The sequence below is a fragment of the Monodelphis domestica genome, chromosome 8 (genome assembly GCF_027887165.1).
Source record: "Monodelphis domestica isolate mMonDom1 chromosome 8, mMonDom1.pri, whole genome shotgun sequence".
In the NCBI taxonomy this organism is placed as follows: domain Eukaryota; kingdom Metazoa; phylum Chordata; class Mammalia; order Didelphimorphia; family Didelphidae; genus Monodelphis; species Monodelphis domestica.
In genome coordinates, this window is record NC_077234.1 from 12,248,546 (window position 1) to 12,276,307 (window position 27,762).

General features: G+C 38.5%; 1 protein-coding gene across 1 annotated transcript in view; it reads left to right on the forward strand.

Moving 5' to 3' along the window:
• KNG1 (kininogen 1) overlaps window positions 1-26,713 on the forward strand; it is a 42,218-nt gene extending 15,505 nt beyond the window's left edge. The window contains exons 2-10 of the mRNA XM_016425319.2: window positions 1,449-1,559; window positions 3,049-3,133; window positions 8,742-8,914; window positions 16,136-16,243; window positions 17,764-17,842; window positions 18,927-19,075; window positions 20,514-20,618; window positions 21,422-21,508; window positions 24,041-26,713. Coding sequence (XP_016280805.2) covers window positions 1,449-1,559; window positions 3,049-3,133; window positions 8,742-8,914; window positions 16,136-16,243; window positions 17,764-17,842; window positions 18,927-19,075; window positions 20,514-20,618; window positions 21,422-21,508; window positions 24,041-24,817 — 1,674 coding nt within the window. The 3' untranslated portion in view covers window positions 24,818-26,713. The remainder of the gene's footprint in view (window positions 1-1,448; window positions 1,560-3,048; window positions 3,134-8,741; window positions 8,915-16,135; window positions 16,244-17,763; window positions 17,843-18,926; window positions 19,076-20,513; window positions 20,619-21,421; window positions 21,509-24,040) is intronic.
• Window positions 26,714-27,762: the final 1,049 nt, after the last annotated feature.

The window sequence follows — 27,762 nt, forward strand, 5'->3', positions numbered from 1 at the left end:
GTTGTATTAAGAGTAAAGTTGGAAGAGTTTGGCTTTATGGCCTGGAATATCTTACACTCAAAAGTAACCATCACAGAGTCAAAGAGTTTCAGGACTGGAAGGAATGACAGAGGCCATCTGCTCCAACCTATACGTGATCCAGATCCCTTTCTTTGGTGTCTGAAGAGCATCCATCCAACCTATGCTTGAAGACTTCCAGTGAGAAGGAACTCAACTGATGTTAGCCCTTATTCCTCAGGTGACTCAAGTCACCCTGTGAACTGGAATGACAGAAACATGGAAGACACCAATGGTGGGCAGCTACTAGGCCTGCTTTTCACAAAACCATCAAAGGAATAACACGTTCCTTACAGAATATGAGAAGATTTAAGATGAAAGATCCATGTTTCTCTCTCCCAATAAATACTTGCCATATTTCATAGAATTTCTAGATTAAGGTTCAAATGAATCTCAGAGGGCAGCCATTTCAACCTCACTTCTATGTGGTGCATGATGAAACTATGGTCCAAAGAGGGGAGGGGACTTTCCTAAAGTCACACAGAGGCAATGTTTGAACCTCACTTCTTTGTCTCCAGATCAGTTTGATTACAAACAAAACAAAACAACCTGCTAAATACCATTTGTATATAACACATTGTCCAAGTGTTGGGGATTCCAAGAAATAAAAACAAAGAAATAATACTTGTCCTTCCTGAGACTGTATTTTCCTAGAGAATAAAATAGGATACTTTTCACATTTCTCCCTGGGGCCAAGTTTGGTCATTATAATTTATCAGCATTCAATTTCAATTGTTTTATTGAAGAAATTAAAAATTAGTATAAAAAGACACTGACCATGATGATAGATGATAGTAGTTAATTGAATGAAGTAAGAGATCTCTGAATTAATCCCACAAAAAGAAAGTCCAGCAGACAAGCATGAACGTGATGCCAGAGGAAAGATATGAAGGACTGCTATGAGCTTCTCCAGAAGGACTGATTTTGGAGAGACCATACTCCCTGGATGAAAACCATGAGCCAGTTCTATTTTTTTAAAAACTAAACTTTTTTTGTACCACTTTTCCTTATCAGATTTTCATCACCACTGAGTCACCAAGCTGCACCAGACAACCTAAATTTTATTTTAATTCAACCAACATTTATTAGGTGTCTCCTGTGGGCCAGGGATTGTGCTAGGTGCTGGGGATCTGAAGTTAGAAATGAAATAAATGGTCCCTGCCCTCAGGGACCTTATATTCTACTGATAGGGAAGAATGTGGGCACAGGTAAGTACAATTTGAGGAAGGTTGGGATGGAGAGGTCTCATGTTCTATGAATTGAAATCATCCAGGTCAAATCCACAATAGATGTGTATCAGTACCATCATAAGGAAGCTTTGGGGAAGGGGTTTTCCTAAATTTGCCTTTTTGCTCCAGCCTGACACAATGTGCTTTTACTATTTCGTACAGGAATCCAGTCAGCGTACCTTTACAGTAACCTATAATATCCAAGAGGGCGACTGCCACGTCAGGATGGGCAAAAATTGGAAAGAATGTGGCATCAAAAAGGACTTAAATAAGGTAAAATTGTTTTACTCTTTATATATCTGATTTTCCCTTTGTAATTTACACTTTGGTGAGAGAAGGGAAGAAAATTTTTCCACTTAGTTTTACAGGACCCAACAGAAGGAGGACAAACTTAAAAAGTATTCTGGCGATCTCTTTTAAACTTAAATGTTTTTCTTTCTCTGTAATCAAATAAGCATGATTATACCATGGCTTTAGACAGGAATGAAAGGGAAGTGATGAAGGAGTCAGTGAGGAAGACAGGACACTTGATCTGTGAGGCCAGAAAGTTGGCAACTGCTGCAAAAAGATTTGATGAGGCTCGTACCAGCTTCTCTCTCCGACTGGGGATACATGCAATGTTCTGAGAAAAATAGAAAAATAAGGCTTTTGGGCTAGATTTCTCAATGGCTTTCTATTTTATCATTCAATATCGGTATGTTTTTGCTCTATTGCTTTTCAATATTTGGAGGTTCTCTAATTCCATTCATGTAGATCCTCTTTTCACCAACTTAATAGAAGGTCTTGGGTGACTGGACCTGAAAAATTAATCACCATATGATTAACCTAAGCTTGAACAGATAAGGAGATGATAGACCATCAGTCCGACAAGACCACAGGTCCATCCCTGGGTATGTATTTGCCATCTTGGTAGACCTTGCCAGATCCTGAGTTACACTGGCATAATCTTCAAGAACATCAAACCACTAAGATCCAGTGTAGAAGCAAGAGGAGAGTCTACCAGATGGAGTCCCAAGGTATTCTGTGAAGAGGCATTACTTCCAGAGTTGGGAAGAATCATACTCAGAAATTCACCATTTATAATAACTTTCATTCAATACTTCTCCTTGATGGAGTAGGATAAACCTTGGATCTGGAGTCAGAGGACCTAGGTTCAAGTTCTACTTATGCAAGTTAGTTGTATGACCTTGGGTTAATCACCTAATTCAATAATCATCTGTATGCATATGACTCAAAGATTTACATTTACAGCCTTTCTTCTCTGAGCTTTGATCCTGCATCACTAATTATCTATTGAACATTTCAACCTGCTTTTCCCAGAGGCATCTCAAACTCAACATGCCCCATATTAAACTCATTAAGTTTCCCTTAAAACTTTCCCCATTTCTGTCTGACATTATAGTCTCCAAGCTTTGTATCTTTGTCACCACCCTTGACTCCTCACTCTCCCCTGCCCAAATGACCAGTTCTTGTTTCTCATTCTCCATCATCTTTCTTATCTTAATCCTTCTCTCTGCTCACTCAGCTGCCCCCTTAGTTCAGCTCTTCCTTAATACTTGCCCAAATTATTGCAATGGTCCCTTAATTACTATCTCTGCCTCAAGTATCTCACTGTTCCAGTCCATCTGCTATATTGCTGTCAGTCATCTTTAAGTCCAATATAGTCATGTCATTACATCACTCAGTCCATGGCCAGAAGGTTCTTCTCAAGTGGATTTCTGAATTTGTGGCTAAAAATTCTTGATCCATTCTTCATGTTTAGGAGCGGGGACAATGCACAGCCATTGTGAAGAGTCACAATGAAAATGAATTCACCATCACTGAACAGCATTGCAAAATCATTCCAGGTATGTGATTAGGGCAGATGTTCCACACAAGGCCAATATCACTCTGCATTCGTGGAGTGCATTGGGGCAGCTAGGAGGTGCAGTAGAAAGAGTTCTGGCTCTGGCTCTGGCATTAGGAAAACTCATCTTCCTGAATTCCAATCTGGCCTCTGACACTTACCAGCTGGCTTGTCCTTGGCAAGTCATGTTATCCCATTTGCCTCAGTTTATTTGTCAAATGAGTTGGAGAAAGAAATGGAAAATCATGCCACCATCCTTTCCAAGAAAACCCTGAATGGGGTCCTAAAGAGTCTGACCAACTGAAATACACCTGAACAACATGTGCTAGGCATGATGCTAAGTTCTGGGGATTCAAAGAAAGAAAAAGATGCTCACTGCTCTCAAGGCACTTGCAGGTGAATGGGGGAGACAATAGGAAACAAATAAGTACAAACAAGTTATGTATAGGATAAATTTGAAATGACCAATTAAGGCAGGGGTCCCCCAACTTTTTACACAGGGGTCCAGTTCACTGTCCCTCAGACCATTGGAGGGACAGACTATAAAAAACAAACTATGAACAAATCTGCATACTGCTGTCTGGGATAGCAGAGGCTACAGCGCTGGCCACCACCACTATACGGGGCAGCAGTATATACACAGTATAGAATCCCCTCCCCAAATCGCCTCTCACCAGGCTGATGTCTTCCATTGTGCAGCCACATCATCCTTTGTGAGGCGCCTCGTTCTTGTTCAGTTACTCTCAGAACAAGGCGCCATGCAAAGGATGATGTCACCGGAAGTAGTGCTGTATGTGAGCGATGCTGTGCTTTGCAGAGCCACCACATATAGGGCTCCTCTCACTGACCACCAATGAAAGAGGTGCCCCTTCCAGAAGTGTGGTGGGGGTTGAATAAATGGCCTCAGGGGGTTGCATGTGGCCCATGGGCCATAGTTTGGGGACCCCTGAATTAAGGGATGCCACTAGAATGAAGAGAGAAAGGGAAAGACTCTGTAGAAGGGGAGACGTTAGTAGAGACTCAAAGGAATTCAGGAAAGCCAGGAGACGGAGATGAGGGAGAACATTCCAGGCATGGGGACAGCCAGTGAAAATGCCCAGAGTCAGGTGTAGTCAAGATGGCAGAGTCATAGGAAGCATTTTTGCCCAAATCACCCAACATGCCTTTCTACAAAAACAAGACCAAATTCTGACGAAAAAAGGCAACAAAATGTTACAACGAGAAGCTATTGTAAATGACCTCAGTTTAGCTGCAGAATTTAGGAGAGATATGAGAAAATAGTGAGAGTGGGTGGATCAAATAAGAATTTTTTTCAGGACTGGGAGACATGTTTATAGGTTATCAGGGAAGTAGCCAGTAGAAAGGAAGGGATTAAAGATAAGTGAAGGAGTGGGGATGACAAAGAGTAGTCAGTCTGCTGGAGGAGATGGGATGAAATGGGATCACTTGGGCAGGTAGAGATTTGCCTTGGCAAGGCAAGGAGAAGGTCCACCTCATAGGAGTGAAGGAGGATATAGGGCCATATGGGAGACTTGAGATGAGGCAGGAGGGAGGAGAGAGCCCTCCACAAATGGGCTCATTTTTTTTTTCCAGTAAAATATGAGGCAAAGTTTTGACTGAGAGAGTGAGGGAATAGGGAGCCATAGGAGGTCTCAAGAGGGATGAAAAAAAGTTTGGAAGAGTCACTGTGCTGAATGGAATAGTGAGTTAACAGTTAACTAGGGAGGTGTAAAACTCCACCTTTATGAGAGTTGTTTAGATTATGTAACATAAATCTTCAGTGGATCTAGTTAGCAGAGTTTGGCAATTTTCTCCAGCTTTATGAAGCAATATATGCATAGGAGTGAAGACAGTAGATGGTGGGAGCAATCCAAGACTGAGGCTGACAATATTGTTAGAGGATAAAGTACTCAAGAGAAGAAGACAAAATAGAGTTGAACTGGTTCAACAAAAGTGAATGAATGGGCAATAAAGGAGAATATGGCTAGAGCAGAGTGGATGGTTTGGAGAGAATTGAAGAGGTGAGGAATTGGAGGTCATGGTGTGATTGAGAAATAGAAATTGTCAGTGTAAGGCAGAGATAGAGTTGGAATGAAGGAGTTTGTGATTAGACAAAGTAATTTCAGAGTTCATGAGTATGGAAGTGATGATTTATGGGTGATGACAAGATCAAGGTTAGGACTATCTCTATGTGGTCAAAATGCGTTGGAGTATTAGATCATGTGGAAAGAGTCATGGATTGTGAGGTTGAGGTGCTTAAGGGATTATCAAAGTATATGTTACCTAGTGTTAGGGCAGAACATGGGAAGGAAAACTGTGATACTATTGAGCAAAGAGGGGTAATGTGTCTTGGGGCTCAGTAGACAAGAACTATCAGAATTTTGATTGGGCACTAGAGATGGAATTAGTGAACCTCAATAGAGGAGAAAATGCTGAAATGATCATGACAGAGGGAGAACCTGGAAGTGGCAATGGAGAGCGAGGAGTATTCTTATTTCCCCACCTCAACCAATGAGCTGGGGGGATTGAGTGAAAGTGCAGCCAGTGCCATGGTTGGAAGTCAAAAGAAATGTTTCAATAACATTTCCAAGGTCTCTCTAAAGAACTTTGATTTTGATTGTGGAATAGGGGGAGTCACTGATGCAGGACCATCTTTGTAGTTTTATTTGAAATCTGGTACTTTTAGGTGCTCTTCTTTCCAACTTTTTTTTCACTAATTGCTTTGATATTCTTGACTTTTTTTTTTATTATACCAGATGAATTTGGCTATTATTTTTCCTAGTTCTATAAAGTAATTCTTTTGTAGTTCAATTGGTAGGGAACTGAATAAGAAACTTAATTTAGGCAGAATTGACATTTTTATTATATTGGCTTGACCCACCTGTGAGTCTCCACTTATTTAGATTTTACTTTATTTGAGTGAAGAATATTTTGTAATTGTATTCATATGATTTCTGAGTGTGTCGATTGGTAGAGTTCCAAGTGTTTTATACTGTTTGTAGTTATTTTAAAATGAATTCCTCTATCTCTTTCTGCTGAGTTTTATTGATAACAGAGAAGTGTTTTATGATTTTTGAGGGTTTATTTTATGTCATGCAACTTTGTTAGTTAAATTGTTGAGTTGATTAATTTTCATTTGATTCTCTTGGATTCTTTCAGAAAACAATGATATTATTTGTAAAAGACAATTTTGTTTGTACTTTGTCTATGTCTATTTTTTCTATTTCTTGTTCTTATCTTAGTATAGCTAGCATTTCTAGGACTATATTGAAAAATAACAGTGATAGTGGACATCCTTGCTTTACCCATTATTAAAAAAGCTTCTAGTTTATTCATAGATAAGGCTTACTGGGTTTTAGATTTAGGTTTATATCATTTTTCAGATAAGCTCCATTTATTCCTTTGTTTTCTAGTGTTTTTTTTTTAATCCTTACCTTCCATCTTAGACTAATACCTTGTATTGATGTTTAGACAGAAGAGCATTTATAAGGTTTAGATGATAGGGTTTAAGTGACTTGCCCAGGGCTTCAAAGTTAGGAAGTATCATCTGAACTCAGGACCTCCCTCCACCTAGTTCTCTAAACACTGAACCACCAGCTGCCCCTGATTTCTGGTGTTTTTAACAGGAATGGATGATGTATTTTGGTGAAAGTTTTTTCTTACCTATTTATATCATCATATGATTTTTATTTTTCCTGTTATTAATATGGTCAGTAATATTTAAGGTTTTCCAAGTAATGAATCAGTCTTGCATTCCTGGGATAAATCTATTCTGATCATAGTATATAATTTTTGCAACAATACTCATTTGGAATATTTGTATGTAGTTTTCTTTCTTTAGTTTTACTCTTCCTGGTTTAAACTTTAAGATTATATTTGTGTCATAGGAAAACTTTGACAAGATGTTTTCTTTTATTAGTTTTTCAAATAGCTTATGTTGTATGGGAATTAATTGTTCTTTAACTGTTTTATAGAATTCTTTTGTAAATCTACTTGGTTCTTAGTGGTTTTTATTTGGGAATTCAGTTATAACTCATTCAATTTATTTATTATAAGAAGATTATTTGTCTTCTCTTTTCTGTTCTGTTAATCTGAGGATTTTATATTTTAAAAATGTTTATTAATTTAATTTAGAATGTCTGTTTTATGGATGTATAATTGGGCAGAATAATTCCTGGTAATTTTTATTTCTTCTGATTTGGTTACAAATTTACCTTTTTTTAATACTGGTACTTTGTTTTTTTTTCTTTTGTTTAATAGTTAGCTAATAGTTTATTTATTTGTTGGGCTTTATTTCTCTCCCTCTCGTGGACTCCAGTGAAACAGCTTCTACTTTTACTTATTTAATATTTTTTCAATTTTGTTAATTTCTTCTTTAATTTTCAGGATTTTTTGTCTTGGTGTTTAAAGGGTTTTTAAAAAATTGTTCAATTTTTAGGTTTTTATTTAGTTGTGTGCCTAATTTGTCAATATATTTCTCTCTTTTGTTAATTAAAGTATTAAAAAAAATAAAATTTCCCCTAAGTGCTATTTTGACTGTATTTCACAATTTTAGAATGTTATCTTATTGCTCTCATTATCTTTAATGAAAATAATTGTTTCAGCAATTTTTCTTTGACTCACCCAATATTTAGGATTAAATTATTTAATCTCTAATTAGTTTTTAATCTTTGTCTTATAGGCCCTATATTAAATACAGTTTTATTACAGCCTATCCAAGACAACATTAATATTTTTGTTTTTCTGCATTTGTTTGTGATGCTTTTTTTAAATGTACTGATACATGGTCAATTTTTGTGAAGGTACCATGTACAACTGAGAAATAATTATATTCCATTCTATTTTATTCAATATTCTCCAGTGGTCTATCATATCTAACTTTTCTGAAATTATTTTCAGTTCCTTCATTTCTTTTTTGTTTAATTTTGGTTAGCTTTATTCAAGAAGGGCAAACAAAGATCTCACACTATTATAGTTTTCCTCTCCATTTCTTCCTTTAACTCATTTAATTTATTCTTTAAGCATTTACTTGCTATGCCATTTGCTGTAAATATTTTTAATATTTATATTAATTGATGATCTATGATATCTTTCAGCAAAATGCAGTTTCCATTTTTATTGCTTTTAATTAATGACTCACTATAATTATTCAGTTTTTTCTCTAATCAGGACTTGGTTTGGTGCATTATCTAGATCAGGGTTGGCAAACTTTTTTCTAGTTTGAGTACCCAGAGGGCAAATTCAAGCTGTCTGTGAGCCCTCCCATTACTGGAGAGAGTTGAGAGAAAGTACTTGCTTTGGTCAGCTGGACAGGGGGGTGGGGCATGTAAAAATGTCCTTGGGTGCTGGGAAGAGGGGAACAGAGCAGCTCCCTGAGTGCCAGCTGTGCATGCATGCCACTGCTTCACCAATGAAGCTCTAGATCTTTGTGAACAGGATGTGTTGGGGTAGTCAGGCTACAGCATCATCCTGTTACTCCTCCATCTTATCTCTTTTCTTGACTGGTAATCATGCCTCTACCAATGTGTCTGAAAGTCAGAAGCTGAAGATCATTTCTTATTGACTTCATTAAGGCCAAGTCTCTGTGTTTTTCTTCTCTTTTAATAAAGTGAATGATGAAGTTATTGCAGTTAATGTTCCATGCCTTGGATGTTATAGACCCATATCAGCCAATGATGAAGATTTGCAAGCAGTCCTGAACAACGCTGTCGAACAATTTAATTACCAATCTCAAAGTGACCATCTCTACACCCTTAAAGATGTCTTGAAGGCCTTGAGACAGGTTTGGATTTCATTTACTTCATTTCACACAGTTGTTTTATACATATATATCTACATATATGCACATGTGGATATTTATATATACGTATAATATATGTATGTACAATATTTCTACATAACGAATTCTATAATGAACATATGATATAATATGTACTAGAAACTTTGTACATAAAATATATAATATATGAAATGTGTTATATATGAATAATATGCATACTTACATAGAGAGGCAGCATAACATAATGAACACATAGTCAGAATTGGAGGTAGGACAACTTGGGTTCAAATCCTGTCTGACTTATACTGACTTCACAAATCATTTAACTTCTCTGTGATTTAGGTAATTCTCTAAGAGCACAAGGCACAGAAAAGATGCTATTCTGTAATGGTTCACATATCTATATCTATCTTTGTATTCTCTCTTTCTCTTTGTCCATATGCATATGTTCATCAAGGATCTATGCTCAGATAAATGTGAGTGGGATGTTGATAGGGCCAATCAATCAACTCATCCCATTCCAATTTATAAAAATTAAAAAGTACTTAATGTGGCAAGAACAAGTTTCCATCAACAAACCAATAAAATTTTTTAGATTTAGTGTCTTAAGACTTGGCATAAATAGGAGTAACTATTGATGGGAAGAGTACAAGGATTGACTAAGAAAACATTCTCTGTGGATCTTCTCTAATATAAAAGTCCAGTGTAAAACTGGGAGATTGAACTCAGAATCAAGAGAGATTTAGAGGGCTAAGAGGAAGGAGTAGCACCACTTGAAGCTGAGCTGGAAATAATAGGCAGTTCAGAGTTAACAAGTGAAAAGAGAGAGGGAAGATGGAGTAAGACCATATGTCCAATAGACATCTTGGAGCTGAAAATTCAGGCTGATACCATCCAGAAGGTATACTGACCTCCTCAAGGACTGAAGGAGTTCCAAGAAAAAGTGTGTCTTCCCCAATTTCCCCTTCCAGAGCATATTTGTTAACAGGCACTGAAAAATCCTCTGTTGATATTCTACTCAAATATTTCTGGAAACCTGAATTTTTGTCTCAATAACAAAGAGACCTTGGGTTAATGATAGATTAATTTAAGTGTAAATGAAGGGCAGAGCCAAGATGGTGGCTTAGTAGCAGCAAAAGCTGAAACCACTCTGAAAATCTGTCCAAATCAATCTTTAAAAAAGTGTCTCAAAATGATAGAAGTCAAAAATCAACAGCAAGACAGTGAGGAGGCTCTTCCACTGAATTCAACTTGAAAGGTAGACAGAAAGAGTTGACTTTCATGGGATAAGAGGAAACAGGAAGAAAACCTACACACAAAGGAGTGCTGGCTGACCACTCTTCTACATACTGTGCTTGGGCATAGGCGAATTACAGGATCCCAGGACCATGGCTATACCAAAAACAGAGCACTCTACACTCCACACACATCTCTTGAAGACCCAGGCCCTGTCACTACCCCACAGTGAGGCCCAGAAGTCCATATGGCTTTGCCCTTTCAAGCCCGTATTATGGTGAAGAACTAACCCCAAGGCAAAATAGTTCACAGAACTGAGTTCTGCTATAAGCAGAGGAGACAAAATTGGCAGCTTTTAGAATTCCCAATCCATAGGCAAAAAAGTTGGGAAAATGAGCAAAGAGCAAATAAACATATGACCCTATAAAATTTCTATGGAGGCAAAGAGCAAAACACAAAATCAGTTTGGGGACAGTGAGATTCAAGAAATCACATATAAAAATTAAAAGAAAAATAGAAATTGGTCTCAAGAACTGGAAGAACTCAAAAAGGACTTAAAAAATCAAATAAGTCAGGTGGTAACCATAACTATGAATGTAAATGGGATGAACTCACCCATAAAATGGAAGTGGGTGGCAGAGAGGACTAAAAACCAGAATTCTGCCATATGTTCTTTACGAGAAACATATTCGAGGCAGGCAGAACACAGATAGAGTAAAGGTAGGAGACTGAAGCAGAATCCATTGATCTTCAACTGAGACAAAAAAAGCAGGAGTAGCAATCATAATCCCAGGCTAAGATAAAGCAAAAACAGATTTGATTAAGAGTTAAGGAAGGTAATTACATCTTAATGAAACGTAGTATAGACAATGAAGTAACATCAGTACTTTACATATATGCACTAAAAGGTATAGCATCCAGATTTTTAAAGGAGAAACTAAAGGATCTTAAGGAGTAAATTGACAGTAAAACTATACTAGCAGGGAATCACAACTTTCTCTGATCAAAATTAGATAAATCTAAACAAAAATAAATAAGAAAGAAGTAAAGGAAGTGAATGAAATTTTAGAAAAGTTAGTTTTAGTAGATATCTGGAGAAAATTGAATAGGGATATAAAGGAATATACCTTCTTTTCAGCACACATGGTACAGATACAAAAATTGACCATGTACCAGGACATAAAAACTTCACAAACAAATGCAGAAAAGCAGGAATAATAAATGCAATTTTTTCAGATTATAATGCAACAAAAATGATAATCAATAAGGGTTCATAGAGAGGAAAATTAAATTAATTGGAAACTATATGATTGAATTCTTCAAAACTAGTGGGTCAAAGAACAAATCATTCAAACATTGATTTTATTGAGGAAAATGACAATGAGACAACATATCAAAATTAATGGGATACAGCCAAAGTAATACTTAGTGGAAAATTCATATCTCTGAATGTTTATATCAATAAAATAGAGAAAATGCAAATCAATGAACTCGGCATGCAACTAAAAAACTAGAAAAAGAACAAATTTAAAAATCACAATTAAAGACTAATTTGGAAATCCTAAAAATCAAAGGAGACATTAATAAAATTGAAATAAAAAGAACTATTGAACTAATAAATAAGACCAGGATTGGTTCTATAAAAAACAGACAAATGAATAAAAAAGAACATTGGTTATTTTAATTTAAAAAAAGAGAGAGGATCAAATTATCAGTATCAAAAATGAAAGGGGTGATTTCAGCTCTAATGAAGAGGAAATTAAAGCAATCATTAGGAGCAATTTTGCCCAATTATGTGACAATAAATCTGATAATGTAGATGAAATGGTTGAATATTTACAAAAATACAAATTGCTTAGATTAACAAAAGAGGAAATAGAATACTTAAATAATTCCATACCAGAAAAAGAAATTTAGTAAGCCATCATGAACTCCCCAAGGAAAAATATCCCCAGGGCCAGATGGATTCACAGTGAATTCTATCAAACTTTTAAAGAACGATTAATCCCAATACTACATAAACTATTTGGTAAAATAAGAAAAGAAGGAGTCCTACAAAATTCTTTTCATGACACAGATAGGGTGCTGATGTCCAAGTTAGGAAGACCAAAAACAGAGAAAGAAAAATACAGACCAATTTCCTTAATGATTATTGATGCAAAAATCTTAAATAAATTACTAGCAAAGAGACTACAGAGATATGTCACAAGGGTTATTCATTATGACCAGGTGGGATTTATACCAGAAATGCAAGATTGGTTTAATATTTAGAAAACTATCAGCATAGTTGACCATATCAATAATCAAAATCTCATGATTTATGCATGATTTCAGCATTTTGCCAAGGAACACTTGAATGTCAAAAGTGATATCCCAGATAGCAGTGAAGAAAAGGGTATCTGGGGCAGGAGGTGCAGTGGTCATGGCCAAGGGAAAGCCAGAACTCCCCAACTTGTATCTCTAAGTATAATCCAGTTCTGAGGGAATGGTCAAAAGAGCTCAAGGAACATTGGTGGTGGTTATGTGATTTCTCCATGGAAGGATGCCAACAAGACACTCCTTGGAGAAGAGAGAGAACTGTTTCATCTGTGCCATTGGTGGGATATGATAGCAGAACCCCCACATCTATAGAAGCACGTGCAGATATCTATAGGACACACAGGTATAGGTACACACACATAATAACAATAACTAGCATTTAAGGTTTGCAAAGCACGTGACATATGTTATTTCTTTTGGTCCTCACAGCACCCCTGAGATGTAAGTGCTATCATTACCCCCACTTGGGACACATGGGCAAAGGGAGGCTGAAAGAGTCTAAGTGACTTGCCCAGGGTCACACAGCTGCCAAGAACTGATGGCAAAATTTGAATGCTGGTCTTCCTGATTCCAAGTCTAGTCTTCTAGTCATTGTGGCACCCAGCTGCCTCTTAAAGATCTTTGAGAATGTCTCCATGTCACAGAGCACGTCCTTTTCAGATCTTAAAAGAAAAACCATTTCATGGGTGTTGGTGAGCAGCTACGTACCCTACAGTGTCCCTGGTGCCTAGCTCAGTGCTTGGATCCTGGTAGGCATCTCATAAAATGTGTCTGAGGGAGACAGCTAGGAGGCTCAGTGGATCGAGAGCCAGACCTAGAGACAGGAGGTCCTGGATTCAAATATGACCTCAGATATGTCTTAGCTTTGTGACTCTAAAGAAGCCACTTAACTCTCATTGCCCAGCCCTTACCAGTCTTCTGCCTTGGAGCCAATATAGTGTGTTGATTCTGAGATGGAAGGTAAGGGTTTAAAAAATAAAAATAAAACATCTGTAATGGTTGCTTCAGTACAGGAGATAAAGGTCAGACCTGACATTCATGGAGCCAAGCAGTTTTTTTTAAACCCCTCACCTTCCGTCTTGGAGTCAATATTGTGTACTGGTTCCAAGACAGAAGAGAGGTAAAGGCAAGGCAATGGGGGTCAAGTGACTTGCCCAGGGTCACACAGCTGGGAAGTGTCTAGGCCTGGCTCTCAATCCACTGAGCTACCCAGCTGCTCCCCCAAGCAGTTTTTTGAGACTTGTTGTTGGGGGTGGGGGTGCCAATGCCTTCTCTGGACATTTTTCAGGAAAGAGTTGAGGGAGAGACCCTTCCAATTGACACTTTCTTCTCCCTGTAAGTCCTAAACACTTTCACTTCCAAGTTTATTCTTCCTGATCACTGAGGTCTGAAATTCCTTTCCTTCTCCTTTTCCCCTATCCAGGCCCTCAGATCCATCCTATTGGAATCCTATCCAGACTTGAACTTAAAATATATATATATATATATATATATATATATATATATATATATCTTGTTTTCCCAAATACATATAATAACTCTTTTCAATGTATTCTTTCTAAAATTATAAGATCCAAATTGTCTCCCTCCCTCCCACCCCTCCCTTCTCTCAGAGATGGAGGCAATTTTATCTGGATTTTACATGTATTATCTTGCAAATATTACATCCATATTGGTCATTATTGTAAGAGAATACTCATATAAAACCAATATCCCCCAATAAAAACACAAATAAGCTAAAGTGAAAAATAGTATGCTTTGATCTGCATCCCAACTCCAACAGTTCTTTCTCTGGAGGTACCCAGCATTCTTTGTCATAAGTTCTACAGAATTGTCATCCATAAGTCTTTCACAGTTGATCACCATACAATATTGTTGTTACTATGAACAACGTTCTACTGGTTTTGCTTATTTCATTCTGTGTCAGTTCATGTAAATCATTCCAGCTTTTTCTGAAGTCGTCCCACTTATCATTTCTTATTGGATAATAGTATTCCATCATTATTATATACCACAATTTGTTCAGCCATTCCCCAACTAATAGACATCCCTTCAATTTCCAATTCTTTTCCATTGTAAAAAGAGTGACTATAAAATTTTTGTAAAAGTAGGTGCTTTCCCCTTTTTTGGATCTCTTTGAGATACAGACCTAGAAAGGAAGGGAGGAAGGATCAATTAAAGGGTAGCCTTTCTTTTGTGCCCCCTTGGGCATAGTTCCAAATTTCATTCCAGAATGGTTGGATTAGTTAATAATTCCACCACAACATCATAAGGTCCCATTTTTACCACATCCTTTCTAACATTTATCATTTTCCTTTACTGTCTTATTGGCCACTCAAATCTGTGAGGTGCTACCTCAGCACTGTTTTAATTTGCATTTCTCTCATCAAGAGTGATCTAGAACATTTTTTATTTGATTGACAACTTTGATTTCTTCTTCTGAAAACTGCTTATTCATATTAAACTTTGGCTATTTGTCAATTGGGGAATGACTTGTATTCTTTTTTTTAAACCCTCATCTTTCATTTTAGAATCAATACTGTGTATTGGTTTCAAGACAGAAGAGTGGTCAGGGCTAGGCAATGAGGGTTAAGTGACTTGCCCAAGGTTGCACAGCTAGGAAGTGTCTGAGGCCAAATTTGAACCCAGGACCTCCCATCTGTGGACATGGTTCTCAATCCATTGAACCATCCTGCTGCCCTATGACTTGTATTCTTATAAATTTGACTTAGTTCTCTATAAATTTGAGAAATGAGATCTTTATCAGAAGAAATTGGCTACAAACATTTTTTAGCTTGTTTCCATTCTAATTTTGGTTACATTGGTTTTGTTTATATAAACCATTTTAAATTTAATATATTCAAGATGATTCATTTTACATCTCATAATGTTCAGACTTCAACCTTTGAGACCCATCTCAAAGTCCATGAAGTCTTCCCTGATTCTCTGACCTCCCTCTGTCCTCTCCCCATCAAGTCTCAAAATGCACTTTGCACTTTTTGATTCCCTTATTATGCTGTAGTTGGTATTCTGCTCCTTCATTGGCTAGAATGTAGATCTATGAGAGCAGGGATGGCGACATTGCTTCTTGTAGCTGCTAGTGCACCAACAAAGAGCAGCATTTAAGAGAGACAGACTGGAGACAGGAAGACCTGGGGTCAAGTCCTGACTGATCCTTGCTAGTTATGTGTTCACTTAAACCTCTGAGTGCTATAGGTAGCTCTTGAATCTGTAGGTTCAGGAAGAGGTGCCCATCTACCCTGGAAGAAGGGGTTTTCTTCCTCTCTGTACCAAGGAAGCCATAGGTCTGGTCTGGAAAAAAAAGAGAGGATAGTGGAAAGAGGATTGGTCTTAGTCTGAGAAGACCTGGGTCCAAATTTTGCTATCCATAAACTGTGTAGCCAAGGGCAAATCAGTTCCCTCTCTGTGCCTCCATTTCCTCCTCCATAAGAGAGAGATGCTAACTAGCACCCCCTTCCATCTTGGGTCATTGTGAGGAAAGGGTTTTGCAAAAAGTTTTACAGAAATCAGAGTTATTAGAATAGTGGATTGGATTTGATACAAATTCAGTTAACGAAAATCTCAGTTTAAATGCACTAGATTCAGGGTTTTGCTTTATGGAGTTCTTTGGAATAATACAATCTCCTATCAAATTACTCTTTACTGTAGGTTGTCAGAGGGTGGAACTATGATCTTGAATTTACAGTTGTGGAGACTAATTGTGTCAAGAGCGAGGTAAAAAATGTAACTTCCGAGTGCAAGCCTCTGCCTCAAGGGGTAAGTAATGCTAACATGACTTTTCTAACAGAATCTTCTGGGTCTTTGCAATACCAAATGCTCTTTAAATGTTCTTTAAAAATTTGTTCAACCTATAGGGCTTCTAGAATTGAGAAATGCTCAGTTGGGTGCTGTGTATCATGCCCCTGGCTGTTAACAGACCCGTGGTAGTCCTGCCACCAAGGGGACAAACATATCCTCTATCTATTATTACTCAACACAGTAGACCATGGCTAACATGTTGGGTCTCCAAACTTGAATTGCTTTTCTCTAGATTCTTAAAGCAGGATCTGGGGACCGCTAGGACCCTCAAGATCTTTTAAGGATAGAGAACTAGAGCTTCATGACTTCTACCAAAGCTTGAAGACTTTGAGAGAAGACACTGGGAGCTAGAGAAGCAGGGTGGATCTACCCAGGAAGAAGAGAGATGGGAAGGAAGGAAGGGAGGAAGGAAGGAAGGGAGGAAGGAAGGAAGGAAGGAAGGAAGGAAGGAAAAGATGTGTTTGAGTTAGCAATTGTCTCTTTCTGAAATGCTTATTCCTAAGGTGAAAATTGTAATTAATCAGAATGCAACTTTCTTCTGTAAGGAAACTTCTAGTTCAAGTAAAAGAGGGTCACAATGGAGGATTTTCTTGTCATAGGGACCTCTCCCCATCCCCTACTTTTCTCTCTCTTGTTCCTTTCCTCTCTCTCTTCCCTCCCTCCCTCCCTCCCTCCCTTCCTTCCTTCCTTCCTTCCTTCCTTCCTTCCTTCCTTCCTTCCTTCCTTCCTTCCTTCCTTCCTTCCTTCCTTCCCTCCCTCTCTCTCTTCCTCTCTCTTTTTCTTTTTCTTCTACCTTCTCCTTCCCCTCCTCCTCCTCCTTTTTCCCCTTCCTCCTCTTCCTTTCCCACACACCCAGAGACCATTAAGAATCCCAAAATACTGGCAAATAAAAGTTATAATCCATCTTGAATTATTCAGATACAGTCTAATTTTTCAAGACTTCTTCCAGACCCAGGATCTGTGAAAGTGTTCCAAGTTTATGGTTCATTAGCAATATAGTGAACAGAGAAATGAATTTAGAAGAGGAGAGAACTGGATTCAAATCTTAATTTCTTCCAATTATTACCTGTATGATCTCAGTCAAATCCCCTAACCAATCTTGCATTAGTTTTCTCAATTGTAACATACAGTTGGACCACATGATCTCAAGGATTTCCTCTAGGCTCAGATCTATCACATTTTGAGACCTCAGTTTCTCTGTAACACAAGGGGCTTGGACTAGATAACCTCTAAGGTACTTCCAGATGTGGTTCCATGGACAACTTGACCAGCCTCCAAGATTAGATGGTCCTCCATTACCTGGCTTCATATTTCTTCTCTTTGGGATGCCCCCCCCCCCCCCCCCGATTTATCTTAACAGAACAGAACTCAATAAGGGCAACTTATTCTAGTGCTGAGTTTGACTAGACTCATCCCTGTACCCAGCAGAGAGACACTGTTCTTTTTGTTGAATTTTCTTTTTTCTTCTTTCCTCTCAGAAGTCAATGGCCTGCAGGGAACTTAGTCATGTATCTCCTGAAATGAAAATCAGTTCACACTTACAGACTTGTCAGACAGGTAAGTGACAGTCTTGTTGATGGCCAGACAGTGTAGGCTCTTCCACTTATGCCATTTGGCCACAAAATAGAAAGGGACACGTTGCCAAGATAATAAAATATATGACTTCTGAAATATGTCATATTCTGGGAGGAATAAAGCAGCAGGGCACTAATCAATAGTCATTCTCTGACTCTAGAACAGGCTTAGACTCTCATCATTTCATTGGTGGATCTATGACCACATTCTCCCAAGGAAGATGATATCACCCAGGAAGGGCTACAACCCAAAATAAACCCTAGAGCGTATTGAGTCTCCAGACCAATCAAAGTTCTTTGTGAGAGCAGGGATAGATGAGCAGCAATACTTCCCCTTCAGCAGAGCAGAGGGAAAAACACTAGGTTAAAGATAGGATTTGGGTTCAAGTCCCATTTCTGTCACTTCTGTGATCTTGGGCAAGCCCTTTCAGTTTTGCCATTTGCAAAATGGAGAGATATACTGGATAGCCCCTATGGTTTTTCTCTCTCATTTCTAAATTCATGATTTAATGTACCCAGTGGCCAGAACACTTGTAATTTTACCATTAAAGATTCATTCCTTGAGTGTAATTACTGGGTCTTTCTACCAGATCTTCCTTTACAGTTCAGATGTTCATGGGAAGGGTAACATTGATTGATTTCCTATAAGATGTGGGCAAAACATTTATTTATAATCTCAGATTTATAGTGTCTCTGGGTTGGGGGGAACTCAGAGATGGCTAGTCCAACCCATCTGGGGTCTAAGCAAGAGCATCCCTCTACAACATCCCTGACTGGGAAGCATCTATAAAGCTCCTATTATGTGCCAAGTATGGTGCTAGAGATACGACGACAGAAATAAACCTTGGAGGGCATAGGGCCTTAAGTACACTGGGGGGCAGATGGAAAGAGAGTTCAATCAGGGCTGATGAGATGCCTTCTCCCAGGAAAACTTTACCTACTTGATAATTAACCAGGAAGTTCCATTCTACTCTGCTGTGTTTTTAGCAGGAGGCAAATTCCCCGTGCTCATCGATACTTGCACTAATCAAAAGTCTAATATTCTAACCTGAACTCTTACTTTGCAGAGGCAGACTCACAATTTTCCGATATCCAGTACATATCTGGCTACAGCCCAGAACTGAAGGAATCTTTGAGAGCCGCCCTTGAAAACTTTAATTCTGAAAATGAATCTGACTTCTACTTCAAGCCAAGCATCCTCCTAAAAGCACATCTGGTTTGTGAATTTGAAACAAGCAGAATTATTGCTTTTATCTATATATTACCTTTGGGTTTCATCATGAGTTTGGATCCTAAAGCTTTTATTGGACTCCATAATAACAGATAACAGTATAATAATAGAGTAAAACCAGTAAGATAACTGTTACTATTGTGGCCCTGGTTTCACTTTGGTCATTCAAAAGTTCCCTTACATAAGAGTTGCATTCTCATGGGTCCAAGTAAAAGTGATTTCCCTCCTTTAAGCCTTTTTGCTTTCCTTAGCTCTAAAATGAAGAGTTTGGACTAGATAATCTCTGGGTCTAAATCTCGTTTCCAGTAATTATTGAGTCTCAGTAGATGGGACACCGAATCAAGACTCCTGTTTGTGGTTATCCACATCCACTATGAGTCCAAGGGAGTAAGTGTCAGCATTCCTAAGAATTCCAGGATGAGAGCACCTTCCCTGTTTATATGCGTCACTCCACAAACATTATGAAGTGCCACCTCTTGAAAGGGACTGTACTTGGCACCAGGGTACAAGACCCAAAGGGGGTGGATTTGGGTCCCTGCCCTTGAGAAACCTCTACATTCTACCAGTGGTTGGGGATACCCTAGATGAGGGAAGAGAAGATAAGTCTGAGCATTCCAAGAGAAGAGTGACAAAACTAATGACTGTGGGGAATCAGAAACCGCCTCGTGGGGTACAGGGCAGTCAGGAAGGGCTTTGAGAGAAATCTAGTATCCTTCATAACCAAGATGAGGAGGAGGAACGCACTAATCATTCTTTCAACTGATTTGGTTCAACATTGACATTATTTCCCTCACATAAATAGAAAGTTATCAATCAAATGAAGTCAGATATTCCTCTCCTCAGCTCACCCACAGATACGTTTTCAGACATTTCACCTCTAGTCATCTTCTCTTCGTCCCTGTGGCCATAGGGTCAAGGATTAGAAGTTCACCCAAACCCAAGATCCATGTGCCTTAATTGATAACAATTAATAATAGCTAGTATTTGCACAGTGTTTTAGTTTGCAAAGCATATTAACATATTATTTCATTGGATCATCACAGTAACACTGGGAAGTAGATTCTGTCATTATCTTCATTATACAGATGGGAAAATAGGTGTAGTCATAGATTAATTGACTTGCCTGGGGTTTAGAAAGTGTTTGAGTTTGCATTTGAATCCAGGTCCAATGCTGTATTCATTGGGCCACCAAGCTGTCTCAAATATATATATATATATATATATATATATATATATATATATATATATATATATATATATATATATACATACACACACATATATATAAATTCTTCTTTCTCTCAACAGAAGCCCCATTTGTTAGCAGGTATTATCTAACATGGGAAGCTATTTGAGAAATCCTAGGAGTAAAATGCTTCTGATCAAAACAAAAACACAAAACATTTTATTGTTGACTTTGCAGGTGGAACCTGGAGAGAAACATTCCATCGAAATTCAAGTCCAAGAAACCGAATGCTCTAAAGAGAAAGGACAGTTTTCTGAGGACTGTGAATTTAAGACAGATGGAGTAAGTCATTAGGGGATCAATTGGCTATGAGCTGAGGCAGGGCCAGAGTCCATGATCCATCTTAACTCAAGACCAGAGGTACTTAACCTAGTGTCCATAAATTTGTTTTAAAAATATTTGAATAATACTATTTTAAAATAATATGCATTTTATGCATTGAGAAACATTATTCAGAGAGAATCCATAAGTGCCACTAGGCTGACAAAGAGGTCCAGGACACATAAAAGGTTCAGAACACCCTGGTCTTGACCTTAGTATCATTATACAATTAGATCAAACCTTTTTCTTGACTTGTGTATAGTGATCATATAGTGAAAATTGATGATACGATGGACATTTTATCTAATCCAATCCAACCAATATAGGATGTCTACTACCAAAACATTGTCCTCAAGGAGCTTACACTCTATAGAGGAGATACCAGATAGTTTGAGAAGGGAGGAATTGGAGGAACTCTAAGAGTCAGGGGGATCAAGGAAATCTTCCTATAGGATACATCATTACATTAGTTGAACCTAGAATGACCCAATGTCTGGACCCCAGTCCCAGCTTGGTTGCTAATTATCCATGACCTTATGGAAGTTGCCTTATCTTCATGGGTCGCACTATCCTCCAATAAATGAGAGGATCAGACTAGATGGTCTTTTTTGCCCCTTTCACTTCCTGTGAATCTATTTGGGTCCATTAAGGTCATACACTAGACTTTGTGTAAAGGGTGATGGGATACATTGGCATGAAGTGGAGGCTTCCAAAATAACAGGCAGATGCTTAATTTCATCTTTGTTTTTTTTTTTTCTGGGCAGAGAGTTTTACAGTGCATAGTGCAAGTGCCCATGGGACAGGACGGTGAAGTTAAACCTGTAATTGACTGCCATGAACCACCCCCTGAGGTACAGAGTTCCCCCTTTCTCTGTGTAGTTCATGAATCCTGAATGACCATGTGTTACCATGGATAGGGATGCTTCCAGAAATGAGAGGATGACCTTTCTGATGGACATGAAGCAAAATCTCAGCTTGAATCCTTCCAAGGGATAATTAGAGAAGACATCAGTTCAGTTAACCTGTACTAGTCCATATCTCAAAACACATGGAGATTTGTATGCAAACCTTGCCGTTTTAGGCAAATCATGTCTTCTCTAGACATCTCACTGATTTTTAATCACTTAATGTCTGTTGTCAAATGTGTACCCATGAGCTTGAGGTGTGTAAATGAGTCTTTCTAAAGAAATTATATTTTTGTCATTGAACTTTTCCTGTATCTCAGTCCAATAGAATGCCTTTCTCTCTAGATAATCTGTCTGTATCTTTAGATATATCTATATTTATATCTCTAGCTATATGTCTGCATCTCTATCTCTATAAATGTATTTATGTTTCTCTCTCTTTCTCTTCATCCATTCATCTATCTATCTATCTATCTATCTATCTATCTATCTATCTATCTATCTATCTATCTGTCTGTCTGTCTGTCCATGTCTCTTCAGTTCATAAATGTTGTTGGTATCTTTTGGTTCAACCCAATAGATGGAGAGTTTTTGTTTATTCTCAAGGCAGTTGTAAGCTCCTGAAAGCCTTAAAGCTGAGGAATGGCATAAATTAATCAAGAAGGAACTTATTTTGCATCCCTTACCTTCTAGGTACTGTTCTATGTGCTGGCTTTTACAAATGCAACAAGTCAAACATACCTTAGGAAGGTTTATTTGACATGTGGAAGATGTCAAATCTATGGAGGAGGGAGGAAAGAGCCCAGAGATAGAGAGACATCTGGATGGCTCACTAGATAAAGTGTTGGGCTTGGCATCAGTAACAGCTTATAGTCCAGACCTTACCTCAGACACTTAATAGTGCTGTGAACCTGATTCAAACTCTATGCTTCAGTTTTTGGATCTATAATGAAGAAGTTGGTCTCAATGGCTTCTAAGGGTCCTTTCAGTTTTAAGTTTATGATCCTCTGAGATGAAATAGAAAACTATTACAGTAATCTAGGCAAATGATGATGGCATTTTGAACAATGAGGATGTCTCTAGGAGTGAAGTTAAATGAATATATATATATACAAAGACTTGGAAACTTATTGATATGTGGAGGACAGGATACTAGAGACTGATTATGAGGAGGTAAGAATGACCCCCAGGTTTCTAACCTGGCTTCCTGGGAGGCTACTGGTCCCTTCAACAGAAGTAAGAAAATGATCATATTTACTCTATTTTGAATGTACTTAGGTTGAGTTATCACTAGCAGATGCAGGCAGAGATGCTGAGAAAGCAACAGAAAATGCAGGCATGGAGTTCAAGAGAGAGATCAGGACCAGACAGAGAGATCTGGAAATACTGGACACATGGGTTATTGATAAGCTCATTAACAGAGAATTAATGCAGAAGAAGAGGTTTAGGGCTAAAGCCTGGCTGTATCCTCTCCTAAGGAGCAGAAGATGGATGATAAAATCTACTAAAATAAAAATGGAGAATGTCCCCAAAGAGAGTAAGGCTTGTGAGAAGTGAAAAAAAAGGGTCATAATATTTGTCAACTAAGGGATCACTTAGCAACCTTTGAGAGATCTGTTAGTTAGAGAGGAGATCGAAGATAAGAGCAAAGGGACAATTAATGGGGCAAACTCCTGAAGGTGATGGGAATAAGGTAACAAGCAAAGAGTTTAGAATTTACAAGAAGAACAATAATTGTATTCTGGATCATATGAAGAAAGAATGAGCCTGGACTTTGAGGAGGAGAGTAAAGGAGATGAGCCAACTCATGATATGTGCCCTTGATTTTTTTCAGTAATGAGGGTGTCTTTGGAGTCTGGCAGTGGTATTATTAGGTCAAAACATTTCAAATCTGTTCTTAACTAACCTCCTTATCCTCTCTCTCCTCCTCCTTCTCCTTATTATCATACCACTCACATTTATATAGGCCATTAATTTCTTGACTCCTTACCAGCATTCTTTCTTTTGCTAAGATTTACAAAGTTCTCTCTCTCTCACTCTCTCTCTCTCTCTCTCTCTCTCTCTCTCTCTCCCCCCCCCCTCTGTAAATTTTCATTTGACTTGTCCAGCGAGATAGGTGCTATTATTATTGTTGTTTGACAAATTAAGAAACTGTGACTGAGAGAGATTGAATGATTTACCCAAGGTGACACAGGCAAGTAAATTCCTGAGGTGGGGTTTGAACCCAGATCAGGCCCAGTTATCTATCTACCATATTACCTTAAAATTCATTCATTCTCCAAATCAACCTGATAGCCAACATGGAGGGGAAAGAAAAACACTTAATTTTCTTTTTTCCCTATCCTTAGTTAAATATTTACAACTTGGCCAATTCTAGCTTCCTTTTAAGATGAATGGGCCTGGCCACGCCTGTGCCCTTTGCTTGTGCAGGGATATTGTGGTCATTGTTGAAATTCATTTGTTCATTCTTTTCTTTAGCTAGGACTTATGAAAAGACCTTCAGGTTTTTCCCCTTTTCGATCTGCACTAAGGATTTTAGAAGAAAAAATAATAGCTGCAAGGGAGCCTCAGAATTTCAATACAACAGAACAAGAGGAAGAACAAACACCTGGGAAAGCAGGTTATCCTCATGATCATGGTCATGGGTGGCAAAGAGGACGTCATCCTGTCCATGGGACTAAAAATCACCCTGGCTCTGGTCTTGGGCACAAACATGGACATAATCATAGTCATGGACGCCATAGAGGACATGACCTTGGCCAAGGGAACAAACATAAACATGGTCAAGGCCATTGGAAACATGAAAAAAAAAACAAGAAGAATCGTAAGAGTTGGATGGATGAGTATCCATACAGCCCCACTGAAGAGAATTTTCCTTCTTCCCCGATGCAAGAGGAGACCCAAGGCCCACCACCACCTCAGAGTCCATCACAGCAAGGAGTAGATGTTACTCCTTCTTATTTTCAAGATTTTGATCTTCTTGATCCTAACCCAACCAATATTCCAGTTGAGCCTACAGCTGAGCAGAAGACAGGGGGAGAAGAGGCAGAAGAGGAAGTCTTGTTTCCTGACATCCCTATTGTGCCAAAGAGCCCCTTATTTACTTTGATGCCTGATTTTCCAGAACCAGAACCAATTGTCCCCAAATGCCCTGGAAGCCCATGGCAACCAATTACTGTGATGAACCCAGTCACAGAAGAAAGCCAAAACGAGGACTTTGAACTCTCTGATGCTCTTTCATTTGGGAAGAAATGATTCTCTTCCTGGCCCTTTACCATCCTACTGCCCAAGTGATGAAACAAAAACCATGAAACCTCAGAATAGCTTAGAACAAGGATTGAGACTTAGTGAACTAATGAAATGGTGTTGTTTTGCAAACACCTAAATCTGACTTAATTCCTTCAAGTACTCAAGTTCCCTCAGCAAGGTAGAAGATGGATTTTTTTTAGACCATTTTCAACTGGAGTTTCTAATAGATATCAATTTGTTGCTTGGAAGGTTCATTAATTGTCTTTAATTGTTTATGCAAACTAAGTCTCACCTTGCATGAATATCAAAGAACAGAAACTAAATGGGAACTAAGGATGTACCTGGCACATAATTAATTGGTGCTTAATTAATGCTTATTGATTGACTGATAGAGATACAATTATTAAAGAAACCATTTTATAATTTAAAACAGACTAGTGCAGTATCTGATGCAAAGGAAGGGACACCATGTAGAGCACTGAGAGGGAAGCTCTAGACTTGTCTGTGAATCTCTCCTTTGGGAACACCTCACAAAATATCCTTTCCTTTTGCCAACAGAATAATGTGTTTATATTCTGATTCTGCCATTGCAATATGCCCTACCTAGGCTGTGATTGCTTCTTAAAACATAAGCATTTTCTTGCTCTATTTTTGCGTGGAGAAACTGTAAATCGATGGTACTAACTTATAGTTATTTGGTAAACCTCTAACTTCACATGACTGGTTATATTAAGTAACCCAGGCTCCTATCTCTACTTTGTCTTATTCTCTACTTGAAAGAGCTGGGGAGGAGGCAGTGATGGAGAGGGAGGAGAAATCCCACTTGGTCACCTGGTAAACAACACTTGCTGTACCTAAATATGAATAAACCAATCAGCTTAATCACATTTTACTGTCCTTATAGGGACAAATAAGGCCTTGTGAGTATCAGGTCTAATGTCCCCCCAAAAGATCTCTTTGAAATAATATATAAATCAAGTATGGAAGCCTTTTAGAACTGGACTTGGTAGAATGTTTTGCTGCCCCAAGGTCACCTGTATCAGTAACTGGGAGGGGAAGACAAATAAAATAGAACTCATTGAAAGGAACTCATTCACTGTGGTAACAAGAGTGAAATAAAATTAAATCATGGTTATCTGATCTCTGGTTAATTCACTGTGATCTCCTTTCAATCACATTTGCTTTGTCTTTCAGCAGTTTTCACATGTTCAGATTGGGCCAAAGCCATTCCTTTCCAGTTGAGGGATATCTTTACTCCTATTTATGAAGGTCAGAGACCTTCCTAGAGCCTAGAGCCCTCATAACCTAAAAAATAGTATCTCAGCATACATGAGTATACTTTAAGTTTTACCAAAGACCTGAAGATTCATTTTTTAAAAAAATCTAATCCCAAACAAAAGAATCCTGAAAATATATATCTATCAATTCTTTACTATAATGAGGTATCTAACCACAGGAAAAAAATTAGGAAATATAGAACAATAGATTTAGATTTTAGAAGGTCCTAGGACAGTGATGGTGAACCTTTTAGTGGGGGGGATGATATGAGAGATATCCTGAGATGCCCATGGAGAGGGGGAGGGGAGCAGCCCAGCCCCATGTCCCCCTGGCTTTCTAGCAATGAACTCTAGTGAACTCTGTGCTGGGTCAATGGTACATGTGTCCACAGAGAGAGCTCTGCGTGCCCCCTCTGGCACATGTGCCATAGCTTGGCTACTATGGTCCTAGGGAATACTCAGTAAAAGACCCTTATGTTATAGAAGAATAAACTGACAGCTAGAGAAATGAAATGACATATCTTGATAAATGAGATGGAGGCAGGGTTTGAGGTCCCATGTCTAACTTGCTGTTTTCTGTGGATAATCTGGGGCTGATTGTTCAATAAAATGCATATCAAAGATAGTTACGCCTTCTGGACTTTCATGTTATATATTGGTGTACTTTTTTATGGTTTCTGCAAATCTGTTCTAAAACAAGACTGGATTTTCTTCCTTGTCCTGAGTAACTTCCTTCAGTTTCTCATAATTAACCTGCTACCGGTTGCATGCATTCAATCAGGAAATTTATCATGTGGTCTCTTTTCTCCCTTTCTTGGTCTGATTGATAATCCCAACAGGGGTCAGCCACTGGTACTGCAACAACCCCCACAGAAAATCTGTCTTCTGCATTAGTGTCAGCTCCGCCACCTTCTGGGCTAGTTCCCAAACCTCCGCTTTTCATCTGCAGTATGAAATAATGAGGTGTAAATCTGCCCAGGACAGGTCAAACTGCAGTTCCATTGGCTTAAACCCCTCCATAAACTTGGTGGCATTCTCTGAAAATCTTCCAAGTTTCTCCTTGATCTGGGAGAGGTCTGACAAGGGGAAGGGATGTGAACCTGCATTATCTCTTCTCCTACTCCCCCCTCTCTGGGAGGGCAGAGAGTTTTGGGGTCTTTAGCAGTGGGTGCATAATGTGTACCACCCCAAATATGGCAAGGGCTGGGTGGTGGCATCTATCTATGGATAGAGAGCACAGAAGGAAAGGGGAGAAGATGGATTGAGGGGAGGAGGCAGTGGTTTGGAAACTGCCTACAAGGTGGAATGGGGCAGTGACTGTCAGGGAGAATTTTGTTTGGGGGTTCAGTAGGGGGTCATCTAGGTGATCAGGGGTAGGAGTGGGGTTTGTCTGGAAATAAATCCATCCTGGCAAAGCATATCCACTTAAAAAATTTTATAAATAAAACTAACCACCTTTAATTATCATTCCTTTGTAAATGCAAAGTATTTCAACAGGAAAAAAAAATACCAGTGCCTTTCTGTGTCATAACTGAAGTATCATTGAATCACCAGCCTCCTCACACCTCTCCTTCTTTGCCATAAGACTTCAATATTGACATAGTTTAAAGATATGCGTACTTTTACCACCAATACAGATCAGAACTTCTGAGTTTTAAGTCCTGTGTTAGTGCC